General features: G+C 42.6%; 1 protein-coding gene across 3 annotated transcripts in view; it reads right to left on the bottom strand.

Annotated features, from left to right (window-relative positions):
* Positions 1-2,936: 2,936 nt before the first annotated feature.
* The window catches only part of arhgef3 (Rho guanine nucleotide exchange factor (GEF) 3), a 30,886-nt gene continuing 20,469 nt past the window's right edge, over positions 2,937-13,353 (bottom strand). For all 3 annotated transcript variants that reach the window (XM_047583763.1, XM_047583765.1, XM_047583764.1), the window contains 8 exons: positions 12,766-13,008; positions 12,583-12,645; positions 12,403-12,499; positions 11,081-11,157; positions 10,710-10,967; positions 9,941-10,111; positions 6,605-6,794; positions 2,937-5,988 (listed from right to left, as the gene is read on the bottom strand). In XM_047583763.1, coding sequence (XP_047439719.1) covers positions 5,315-5,988; positions 6,605-6,794; positions 9,941-10,111; positions 10,710-10,967; positions 11,081-11,157; positions 12,403-12,499; positions 12,583-12,645; positions 12,766-13,008 — 1,773 coding nt within the window. In that variant the 3' untranslated portion in view covers positions 2,937-5,314. The remainder of the gene's footprint in view (positions 5,989-6,604; positions 6,795-9,940; positions 10,112-10,709; positions 10,968-11,080; positions 11,158-12,402; positions 12,500-12,582; positions 12,646-12,765; positions 13,009-13,353) is intronic.

The following is a 13,353-nucleotide window of genomic DNA, read 5'->3' on the forward strand; positions in this document are numbered from 1 at the left end:
ATTTACTATGTTTTGAGTGTAAAGTTTGAAACTTTATACTTGATTCTTTATACTTGGTTTGTGAGCACACAACACACAATGACAATCTTATCCAAAATAGTGACTTCCTCCCCTTTAGTGGAAGTTTTACCCCTGCGCACAACATGGCACCATTTTCTGGGTCTAATACCAATCAAATATTTAATGGTATGGTTGTGCTCGTAGGAGGATTTGAAGGTTTTTCTGTGAAAATTTCAAAACAGTAAATAATCACACAGTGACCCTGTATCCAAAGGTCTCTACAATCTGATGAGGCATAATTCTGTGCAAAGTGTGTCTTTCTGGCCATACAATAGCACAAATGATTGAATGTTCTATACACTGACTTTGGTGGAAACAAAGAGATGGGCAAGGTGTTGTGCAGGTAAATTCAATCTAAGATACATGAAGGTTACCAAGAGTCTATGAAATGGAGTCAGGATTTTGTTTTGTGCACCAGTACTTTATCATCGTCTTCTCCAAAGAAGCCATCAGAGATCCTGGGCTCATCGGTTCTCTTCTAATACACAGTTCACTTCTGCAATGGAGCCCAGTCTGGGTCAGTCTCCATCATCTCGTATATAGGTTGACCTACAATAGTGTGAGAAGATTAGTGTGTGTATCAAATGTCTGTTCAATACTACATATAGCACTGTGCAATGAGAGTTAGCATGCAGTATCACAATTGGTAGCAGCATTTTCACCAGTTTCTGCTGCTTTCTCTCCACACGTGTTGTTTCGCTAGTTTAACATTAACTAAGCACCAACTTCATGAGCGTAACATCTTCTTCCATAACTTTACGAGACAGCCGATAATAACATGGTATTGTTATTTACATAACAACATCCTACCTTTGTAAAAATGCTGGGAGCAAAGACACACCCCGACATCTCTTTGTTGTATTCTCTACCTGCTGTAGATAAAATATAAATGTTTGTTCTAGAGGTCTGCCGATATTGGGGACATTCACAGGAGCGGGGAACAGTTCAGAACCATCTGGACATTTATTGTTCCTCTAAGGTTACATCTATCCAGCCATCACACGGCACATCAGTACCATTAGCTGCAGCAACTGCTAAGGAGTGGCCAATGAGCAGGGTCCCTGATGGAAAAATACAGAAGTTAAAATGTCACACAACATATTCTCTCTTATCCTCTTCACCAAACAGTAGGAGGAAGGTCCCACAGATACAGCGTGAAGACATCCAACCTATGGCTTCTTTGTCGTGACTAGTTAAATTCCAATGAGGCTGACAGCCTGTCTCTCTAACAAGGTTGTCTCCATTCTAGGACAGGATCTACCGTATAAAAGTGAGTGCAATGTCACTATCGTCAGTCGATTCTGTACTTGGTGTAGTGAATGTATCAGGTCCTTGCTGCAAGAAAACTTTGAAGTGAGACTCCAGTGACTCCAGTCATTCATGATGAAAGAATTTCTGTAACAGTCTCAATGGGTTGGACTCTGACTTTGTATAATTCTTTTTCTATCCAATAGCTCCCCACTATTGTTCCAGAGTCAAAAAGCAGCTGTATGGGAACTCCTTTGATCGCACAGGGAACTGTACATTGTTTCCCAATGAGTTGCGCAACACATTTTTTCTGGATTTATTTTGGGTCTTTACAGTTACAGGTTCCTCAATTGAAACAGTGTTAACTTCCGCTGAGGGGGGAGCGGTGGCTACCTCAGTCGCTCTCCATCGACTGCACACCATTTCTCGACCACTGTCCTTTTAGACAGCCGATGGGTCAATGTCCAGCCCGGCCACAGTGGAAGCAGTGACAGCGTGTCATGTTTCCACTGTGTGGAAGTGAAGTTACTAGTTGATGATTAATTAAAAATAAAAAATGGTTTGCATTTTGTTCTTCTTAATGTGTTATTTTCAACCACAAAGACTGTTTCTGTTGAGGTTATTATTATTATTATTCCCTTCTTCATCATTTACTGGACACAAGCATCTTAGACGGAAGAGGAGACACTGACTAGGTGTTTGTTATCATAAAAGGAGGACTCTTCCTATTTCTGTGTTACCGGAATGTGGGTTTAGTTATAGTGATCTTCATGACGTGTGTATTCTTAGCTGTGAGAAGCCGTGATAAGCGCATGACAAACTCTGTCTTTGTAAACACTATAAGAGACGAATGTTTTTCTGATGTACCTTTGAGATGTTGAGACGTTGCAGTGGTCTCCTATTGTAATTACAATATACAGAAATACTCCAAACCTTTCAGTTTTGTGTGATTATTTTGTGTCCAGAGTGTTAACCTACAGGGACAGTTCCACCACAGAATTGGAGATGTCTCTGTGGTCTCCCTCTTAAAGAACAGCACACTGTGAATGGATTGGGATCCTTTTAGTGTTACAGAGATTAATTGGCATAAATAACTGTGTGGGAATTGTATTTTATTGAAAGTTCAAATTTGGGAAATTTTAGGGGATTTAAATTTAAAGGAAACAATGATTGAGGTTGAAGTTTGTTGGTTCTAAGCTTAGTCGGGAGTTCTTGAGGAACTTGCATGAGAAGGAACAGGGGGCTAGACTGTGTTGTGTCGCTCTCTGACCCTATAACATGCGGAAATAGAGGCAATAACCTCCAGACGAGGGCAGTAACCCTCGGGCCATAAATTCCTTCGGTATGGGTTAAAATATGCATATTTTAATTTTAAGTTGTTTTTAACACAACCAATCACGCCCAAAGCAAAAGAAATGTTTAAGAAGTTCCAATTTAGTTTTTGTTGTTAAACAATAATAATAATAACAATGGTAATAATAATAATAATAATAATAATAATAATAATAATAATAATAATAATAATGAATTCTGTCTATTATTCCACATGCCAGGGTTACATTTTCATTTTATCATCACATGGCACCGTATTGTTTTTTTTATTTCACCAATAACCATCCATTTGGTGACATCTTTGAAAACAGTTTATTGATGCTTTGGTTTACGGACACACACACACATACACACACACATTACTTGATATCTCAGCTAAATATAAACTTTACATTTTTACACAACGGAGAAAATAGTTTTGCCCAGGAACATTTTTTCTGAGTTTTTATGAGACGTGCTATCTGTTGTCTTTAACCGAGTTTACATTAGATTTGATTGTCTTGACACAGGAAACATATTTCAAGTGTGTAAGCACATACAGCAACAATTAGACATTCTTGGCTTTGTTCCTACATTCATTTACACATCTGCATACCCTCTATACATTTTTACATACGTACAGTTCATGCACAACAGGCTCCTCCTTCAAGACTTTTTAGATCTTCATGACAAAACACTGCATTTTTGACTTGGTAGCTGCTTTGTAGTAACACCTACACAACAATGTGGTAATAGTGTACGGATATTGAATATTGCATGATAAGACTGACTGAGACTGCTCTTTTTATTTGTGTTTTAAAAAATGATTCAAAAAGGTTTGGAGTAGATAAAAAAAAGACTGAGTGAGCAGGAGTTAACACTTCACTGTCGAAAACAATAATTGAATTAGAACCAGAGAGAAAAGTTTAGTAAACTGACACTCATTTTTGCTAAATGTGTAAAAACAGAAAGCGGGTTAAAAAAAAATGTAAATAGATACACCAGTCAGCCACAACATTATGACCACGTGCCTGACACTGATACATGGACTCCTCTAGACCTCTGAACGTGTGCTGTGGTATCTGGCTCCCGGACGCTAGCAGCAGATCCTTTAAGACCTGCAGGTTGAGAGGTGGAGGCCTCGATAGGAATAGTTTGGTCCCTTATCAAAGTCTTCAACATGAACATTTGTCCTGCTTCTAGCATCAACTTTGAGGACAAAATGTTCAACTTGCTACATGATACAGCCTAACCACTAACAGGGTAATCAGTGGTCATAATGTTACGGCTTATTAATGTATGTCACTTCCACACGCACGGCTGGATGGGAAATCCCAGAATTAACGGAGACTGTTGATTTTGTGAAATCAGTTTTAGAGGCTGACCAGTGGCTAGACAGCCCTACATCTCCAGCGTGACTCAGTGCTCCATATTGTGAGGTCATAACGTGTTTTGTCTACACTGTAAACAAAACACCAACTGTCTTCATGAAGATTTAGAGCAGGGCTGCTGTATGTCACTTGTCAGTTCATTGGGTACACGAGTGAAACCTTCCAATGCAAAGGTCCTGCTCTAAATCTGGCACTGTAGTACTACAGTACTTTAGTTTAAAAGAACTGCTGTTTTCATTGTGTGGGCTGTGGTTTGTGGTACTGCTGAACTGTGTTGCATCGGCTCATGTTCATATTATTTTGACACTGTAGTGAGAGGACTAGGCAAAATAGAAGAAACACTTTTGTGGTTAATTCAGTCCAGTTGAATCACCACCTTTCTGACATTAAAATAGACACGAAGGAGGAATTCACTCACGTTCCTAATGAACTGTCAAGTGAGTGTATGTCACTATAGTCTGAAGTTTATTTAAATTTTCAAATCTATTTAGATTTATTTGCTTAAAGCTCCCTTTCCGGTAGAAAAATACAGTCTGTAGTGATCTGTTCCTGTTTTCTGCATCTGCAACTGCATCAGTGATGCTACCGTTCTCTTTCCAGTGAGCGGTGCCATGTTTGAGTCCAGTATCCATGAAGATGATCTAACGCAAAGGAGTGGACGCTGACGGAAGTGCTGGATGAAACATTTTGGTTTAAATTTACACACATGACAGCATTACAGGAATTAACTAGCTGTGGCATCAGATAATAAACGCTACTCTAATAACATCTTTTGAACAAGATACAGACTTGGTCGTGGCGTTGACTGTTCAACCTTTTCTGTTCCTTCGGGGTGTTGAGTTTCTTTGATGTCATGTTTGGTTTTCCTTGTTTCCAGCTTTATTTTGAAATGGTTCACCAGCCTTTGTCTTCCAGGTAGCTGTACTTCCTGTTTTTGTCTCCATTCCCTCTGTTGATCCTCTGCAGTTGATCTCGCTTCTTTTTAGTTTTTAGATTATTTGGATTATCCCTTCTCTTTCTGTAGAGTCTTTTGCTACCGAGATTGAAAATCTTTATTAAACTGAACTTTATTATTCCTTTCAGTCTTGCGTTTTTGTGTGTATTTTGCTGCTGTGCCTTGCGTGTGGAGAAATAAATAACATTAATCAGGAATATGTTTAGGGAAAAAGTGGTTGATGAACTGTCTCTGGTCTTTAATTGGGAGGACTGCAGGACTGGGTCTTTAAAAAGTCTGACGTGTTCTTTAAATCTTGATTCCTCAGTCTGATCGGCTGTAGTTAAAGTCCCGTTATTTGAAGCTAGCATCAGCACCGATGGGTCAGCTCCTCTTCGTGTAGAGAGTTAGCATCGCTGGTGTCCATGCCGACCTCCTCCTCCTTAGTACCACTCTGCTCCTCCTCCTCCTCCTCCACCATCACCTTCTCTTCCTCCTCCTGACTGGGACATGAGAGCAATGAAGTGGGAGCTTCAGCATCACTTCTGTTGAGAGTCTCTCCTTCTTCATCCATCTTCCAGCCTGTAGAAGCTCCTGGTCTGTCCCCAATCTGCCCTCCACCACCCTGGCCCGCTTCCATCTCCTTCTCCATCCCTGATTCTCCATCCAAACCCTCCTCCACCTCTCTTCCTGTCATTATCTCTGGAGTCAAACCAATCCCACCCTCTTCACCCAAACTGAGATCTTTCCCTACATTCAGACCTCCCTCTCCTCCCTGACCCAGACCCGTCTCCACCTCCCCCCAAGTCCCCTTTTCGTGTCCAAGCCCTGAATCGTTGCACAGACTCAGACTCGTCTCAACAAGCGACGCTACATGTCCACCCAGCCCCGTCTCTGGACACTCTCCAGTCAGCGCTGCAGCTTCCTTGGCTTGTCGGATGCAGTTGATCCACTGCTGTTTGTTGAAGGCGTCGCTGGCCTGGAAGCAGTGGCTCTGCAGCTGTCCTCCTCCGCTACGGTGCGAAACCCGGAAGAAGTTCTTTGCTGTGAGAAGGAGAAAGCGAGAGATCATATGGTTGGATGTTTGTGTAAATCTTTTTTATTTGTATTTTGTAGCATAAAGCACAGATTCTGTTCTCACGTTCCATACAGAGAGTGTGCGTCCACATTCACATATTAAAGGTTTAAAATATGATTTTAATGTGTGTTTGTATTTTCAAAATGGGATCAAAAAGAGTTTCATCTAACTCCAGGAGAGTATTTGGTCGTTAAAGATGCCAGTCATGCATGTTTCTAATGAGCAACAGACACAGATGTTCCTGTTTAAACCCAAAAAAATACTGTTTTTGGATAGCTATGTAAAAATAGGTTTGATTAACCTGATGGTGTCATCCAATGAATAGAGGTGGACTTAGTCACTAAAGTACTATTAATTGGAAGAAGAAGAAAAGTATTGAGACACTGCCCAGATTAATCTGAACAATGTCTTATTACAGGTATCAGGCCAAACTATTTTAATTTGGTATCATGTCTCCACATGTAATGACTCTATGAGGCACGGTCAAACTGTACCACAGACTTGTCTCAAAGCTGGACACTTTATCTCAGATGTCACTTTCTGCTGCGGCATTAAGACAAGGTAATTTCTACTAGTACTGACTTCGCTCGTTGTTGCTGAACGCCCCCCTGATGGACCCGCCCACTCTCATCTCTCCATCCAATAAGTCCTCCAGGTCCAGCTGGCGGATGGGGATCGGCTGGCGGCACAGCTGGTAGCAGACTGGCTGGTCGTTCAGGGACAGAGATCTGGTGATGACCAGGACGTCCTGGAACAGGAACACGTGGAGTTTCTGGAAAGAAAGAGAACAGACTCAATTGATTAATTATTTTTCCCACAAATGACAGTTTGGATCAGGTTTATGTTATAGTTTAACATTACGGAGCTTTAAAGAACCCAACATCACGTTACAAAGCATCAAAAGATAAGAAGATCTTCACCATAATCTGTCAAACAGTACGACCCCTTCACAAAACATTGGGATCACCAGTGAATCCATTCACTAACATAGCAGTCCTGCTGTAAATCCTCCTTCATGACCCCCTTCTCTCAGTTATTTGAAACTAATACCAGAACCTTCATGTGTACAACATTTAGAGCAGGTTTGTTATATTGGAACGTTTTCACTCGTGTACTTAATGAAGTAGCCAGTATAAGTGCATAGAGATATATGCATAATGTCTGTCTTATCTGCACCTCATTGAGATTTATACCGACCAACAGAGACCAGCTGACTTATAACCATGCTAGTGCTGGAGAGGCTAACGATCTGAATGCCATGATAATTTAGTTTTATTTAGTTTATAACAATGTTAGTTCATATACTTCCTTTCAGACAGAACCATGTTAGCTGTGTTCAGTCTTTGTGCTAAGCTAGGCTAACTGGCTACTAGCGGTAGCTTCATATTTAATGTTGACACAGATCCTCTAATCTTTGCAGTTAATTTTGGTCTAACTCCGTCATCACCAGTTCTTTTTTAATCTTTTTTTATTGATCACTGATTCTGTCTAACAAACAAACAAACAGAAACCAAATCCGAAAGTGTTCAATTTTAAAATCTACCTGTAGATAAATACAGGTAGGTGAATAATCCCAGTGAACTGTGAGTGTACTTAATCTTCAAGTAAATATTCAAGATGAAATTCTGCTTTATAGGATATGTGCAGCTCAATCACTTTAATCAGATGTTTGGATGAAGATGTGTGAATATTTCATTTCCTCTGAACACAACAAGTGGTGTCAAATGTACATTCCTCCCTCCCGACTTTGGCGTGTGACGTCATCCACTCTGCCATAGCCCAGATACAGACTCAACACCTGAGGGCTTTCACTGCTGTCTCTGGGTGATTTCAACCACGTCACCATGGCTAAAACACTACCAATCTTCACACAGTATGTGAACTGTTCCACCAGACAGGAGAGGACACTGGACTTGATGTATGCTAACATGAAGGACGCATACAGCTCCTCCCACCTCCATCCACTGGGCAGGTCAGATCACAACCTGGTACACCTCAGCCCCTCTGGTAAAGAGCCACAGACCAGTCACCACAAAGACACTGAGGAGATGGTCGGAGGAGGCTTGTGAGGCACTGCAGGGATGTTTTGAGGTCACGGACTGGCAGACACTATGCGAGCTGAACGGAGAGGACAGAGACGGCCTCATGGAGTGCATCACAGACTACATCATCTTCTGTGTTGACTCCATTGTTCCAGCAGAGACTATTTGGTGTTAACCAAACAACAAGCTGTGATTGACAAAGGACATCAAAGCCATCCTAAGTGAGAGATTTACAAAGACACCTGAAGATGAAGATAACATAAGAAAGGCTAAGGAGGAATACAGGAGGAAGCTGGAATGGAAACTCCAGCAAAACAACACCAGGTCTGGAGGGGGTGAACACAATCACTGGTCTCAGGCCAGCCGGCAGTAGAGCAACGGAAGGCAGCGTGGAACGGGCCAACAAACTCAATCAGATTTGATACCACAGCCCCTCCACCCCCTATGAACACCGTCACCAACAACTCCTCCATCAACACCTCTATTGTTCTGTCTCCGACAACACCCACTCCACCCACTCCACAAACCTTTGGCGCTGACCTCCCACATCATGAAGACCCCGGAGAGACTCATTTTGGAGCAGCTCCGACCTGTGGCCAAACCACATTTGGACCCCCTGCAGTTCATCTGTCAGCCCCAGCTTGGAGTCGAGGATGTCGTCATCTTCCTGCTCAACCACATCTACACCCACTTGGACAAGACGGCGAGCACTGTGAGAGTCGTGTTTTTCGACTTCTCCAACGCTTTCAACACCATCCGTCCGGCTCTACTGGGTGAGAAGTTGACGGCGCTGAAGGTGGATTCCCCCCTTGTGTCGTGGATTGTTGACCGTGAGTATGTGCACCTGCAACACCCCTTTTTCTTCACCCTTCACACCACAGACTTCAACTACTGCACAGAGACCTGTCAAGGAAATGACTCAGCGGTGGCTGGATGTATCAACAAGGCTGACGATGTGGAGTACAGGGCTGTTGTGAACAACTTTGTCACATGGTGTGAGCTCAGTGTGAAAGACAAAGACAAAGACAAAGGAACCTGGACCTGAGGAGGACCAAGGTGCTGGTGTCTTCTGTTTACATCCAGGGGGTCAGTGTGGACATTGTTGAAGACTACAAGTATCTGGGGGTTCACACTGACAATAAGCTGGACTGGGGGAAGGACACTGATGCCTTGTACAGGAAGGGCCAGAGATTTTTCAACATCTGCAGGACTATTCTCAGGATGTTCTACGAGTCTGTGGTGGCCAGTGCCATTTTCTATGCTGTTGCGTGCTGGGGCAGCAGGCTGAGGGTAGTGGACAGCAACAGACTGAACAGACTGATCCACAGGGCCAGTGACGTAGTGGGAGTGAAGCTGGACCCTCTGACGGTGGCGTCAGACAGGAGAATGCTTCACAAAGTGAAAGCCATCTTGGACAATGAGTCAAACTCACTCCATGACGTGCTGACCAGACACAGGAGTTCTTTCAGCACCAGACTGATCGCACCACGATGCACCACAGAGCGTCACAGGAAATCACTCCTGCCTGTGACCATCAACCTGCACAACTCCTCACTCTGAGTGTCAGACACTCTCAGTCAGTTGGTCGGATAAATTCCTTCTGTGCAATAACCCCTATGTTTGCTAATATTGTGCAATAACTCATGTTAAATCATGTTCACTTTCTTTTAATATACTTGTACATATTTCTTTATATATTTATTGACTCTGTCAGTACCCCATATTCAATGTTACTATAGAGCAACAACTCAGAAAATACATGTTCACTTGTACATATTTTTTATAGATTTTTCTGATTCTGATTCTGAAGTGCACATGACCTTCAGCCTAAATGAATGGGTTAAGGGGATTGTAGAACAGTGTAAAATCTACTAACGAGTCCTCTGTTGTTCTTCAGCTCTCCGTGACAGCTGAGGGTCTTGGACCGGTCGATGAGTCCGTCCCTCTGGCCGTCCTCCGCATATAACAGGCGGTCCTTGTAGTACTGACACTCGGACTCTCCCGTCCGCCGGTTGATGTCTGCCACCACGCTCTGAACCATTAGCATCTGTAGAGGAGGTGCAGAGACACTGATCTGTTATCATATGGCCTAGTGACTCAGTAACTTTTACCAGCTTTTAATTTCTTTAACTAGAAGGAGTGACATTCAGTCTCAGTGCATAGTACCGGTTATACTTTTCTGCATTTCTGCACAAAAATAACTCTAAAAATCCCATACACTTCCTTCCTGTTTCTGATTTGTTCTGGTCTGCTTACCCCACCAGAACCACATACTAATGAACACTAGGTAAACTTTGAATGAATTTAACTTGGAGGATGTGTTATTATTTTTTTCTTAACAATATAAGTTTTAGGTTATTTCCATCATCAGGAGGGCGTGTGGCAGCTTCTTAATCTCACCAATCAAATGTTTTGCAGCTGTTTGTTTTGCTTTGGTTTCAGGTTCATACACCTAAGTCTGGGTCTGATAAAATGAACACCCTTTTCACCTTTGGAGCTAGCAGAGTGAAATTGTTTGCTTTAAGCCAGTTATGCAAATCCACATATCTTCTCCGAACTTGATGCAAATGATTTAGCAAGAAATCATTTGCATCACGACGCAAATGATTCTTTGTCTGTGTGTCAGTGTTTCTTGCTTTCCTCACCGCCTCGTCCAGGTGCTGCCGGTCTGGGTGGTCGTTGGCCGTGTGCTTCAAGATCTCCCTGAGCAGCAGTGGGTATTTCACCAGCCGGCTGCGAGGGATGTCCAGGAAGTTCCACAGGTCCAGCTTCCTGCTGAAGGGCGACTGGAGGCAGCGCTGCAAGAAGTCCTGGACCCGCCGATCCTGCTTCTTCTGGTCCAGCAAGGCCTTGGCTTTGACCTGGTTACTGCAGTACGGAGTGTAGGAGCAGAGACAGGGCAGCTGCACGGACAAAAACACAAACCCAGTCACTGCCGAGTGGCTTTGATTCCCTGAACTTTAAACTAAATAACACCTCAGGACATAACATCCGAGCTAGTCAGAAAACCACTCACCCAGTCAGTCAAGATGTGTCCGACGTGTTCTGTGGACCCGTCGGGTTTTCTGGCATCTCGGAGGCGACTTAGCAGGTCTGAGGAAACCACCAGATGTTTTAGTGAAAACTGCCTGAATAGTTTTTGTTACTCATGCTGATGTAGAATTTATTTAACTGTTCAGTTCTATTCTATGCTCTGTGCTAAATCATGATGAGACTTCACCTGAATAAAGATGACCAATTATATGGTAACAGAAAAGTGACTTTCAGTTTTGTTATAAGTTTCATACTAAATCCTGATGAATAAGTTTAACTCCCAAACTACAGTGTTTGTTGTCTGCCTTACCTAAACTGAAATCAGTTTATCTTTAGCACCAAATTATTGCTTTCAGATCAAATTAGATTAGCCTGATGGACAGCATGAAGTTGTAAACAAAGCACAACTACATTTCAACTGCATCCACTCGGCAAAGAGACTCAGGAGGTTTCTGTCCACATGTATATGTTAGTCGCCCTCTGGTGGCACCTACAGGAACTGCAGCTTTACATGGAAAACTCTTCACCAAAGACTCCTTTCAGACCGTGAATTCACATTCAACCTTGAAAACTGAATCAAAAGTCTCCCACTCAACATACAAATGTGAACACACCCAGGACACATGTGACAGATCTGATTTCAGACCACATGTGAAATCATTCATTTGGTATGTAGTTAATTATTGCTGGCGTGGCGTCTTTATTTACCTTTACTCACAGATATTTTTCTGCAACTGCCTCAAACAGCTCAGCAGTGAAATTGAGTATGAAAGCTTCCATGGTTCAGGTATAATCTGAGCTTTGTCTCTAAAATAACTAAGGTGGAGGGTGGATGGGGTGGAGATCAATAATAAATAATAAACAAATAACTTTATGTGGGAGATTTCAGTGAGAGAGACTTCACAGTCTGTTCCAAAGAGATCCATTGTAATATTCTACCGACCAAGTGACGTCAGTTCTGTTTTTGCATATAGGGAGTGAAACTGATGTCGAAGCAGAGTATTATTTTCCCACTGATAACACGCCCGATAATGAAATCCAAATGTGGTGGTGCAAGTCTCTGTGGTGTGTTCAAGTACAGCCTCAGTTGGCCTCCGTTGGTGGCGGGTCTTTGAAGTCTGTTTTGAAGTCGAGTTTGCACCTTATACATTAATCTGACAGCATTAATTTCAGACATGCTGAATACAACTAAGATGGGCCACCGTAACATAAAACTCAATAAGGTGCCATCACATTAAGTCAAAAAGATGTTTTACAGCAAACTCTCAAACATCTTGTGCTCTTCTATCAGACTCCAGCTCCTACCTTCATGCAGCGGTATCAGTGAGTCCAGAGTCCCGAAGATCTGGTTCAGCTCCTGCTCGGTCATGATGGACAGCTTCAGCATCGGGTCATAATAGGCCTGCAGCACACACAAATACTGACATGAGAATACGCAGATCATACTGGAATGAGTGTAGGTGAAACATCAGAGGGTTTGTCCACCTTCTTGGCCAGCTTGAGGTCCTCCACCAAGTCCTGCTCACCCTGAGCCAGCTCGAATATAGCCTGCAGAGAAAGAGAGTAGTTTAAAGGACTATCAGACAGAAACGTAATGAAGGCAAAACTGCAACTGTTGATGTTTTGTGAATGAACGGATGCAAAGTCCAGAAGCAGGTAGATTTTCACCTCTTGTCGTTTTATCTCCTTGGGGCTAAGAGGTTGCGTCGCTCCCAGTCGGACGTCGAACGTCTCGCTCCACAGCTTGCTGTCACGGCGCTTGGAGGCCGGAGCCGCTGCTGTGGAAACCCGCGGGGCAGTCGCCGAGGACGACGCGTTGGAGACGGTCGCTGAGATGACACGCGTCTTCATTGTGGAGGAGGAAGGAGGAGGAACGACTGCTCGACTTTCGTTCCGAAAACTGATGGAGCGCTGCAAAGAGATATACTGTTAAAACAGAAAAAACACCACAGATATTTATCTCTTACTATAATTTTCCTTTTTGCATTTTATTTTCACCGTCTGCAGCACAGAACTACTTTAGTCGGCCAATTTTTTAGGAATAACACAAGATAATGTACTACGTGGTGGTATTTAAATCAGCTCCACCTACACCAGTGTGATGATGACATTAGTATATTCGAGATTTCAAATTTGTACCATAACATCTGTCCAGACTTTGATTAATTAACAACAATAATTCACAAAACTCATAAATCAAGTTAAACTTTTACTAAACTGAAACATTAATGACTAATCACTTTGCAACTTCAGTGA

This window comes from Mugil cephalus, chromosome 4, assembly GCF_022458985.1.
Source record: "Mugil cephalus isolate CIBA_MC_2020 chromosome 4, CIBA_Mcephalus_1.1, whole genome shotgun sequence".
In the NCBI taxonomy this organism is placed as follows: domain Eukaryota; kingdom Metazoa; phylum Chordata; class Actinopteri; order Mugiliformes; family Mugilidae; genus Mugil; species Mugil cephalus.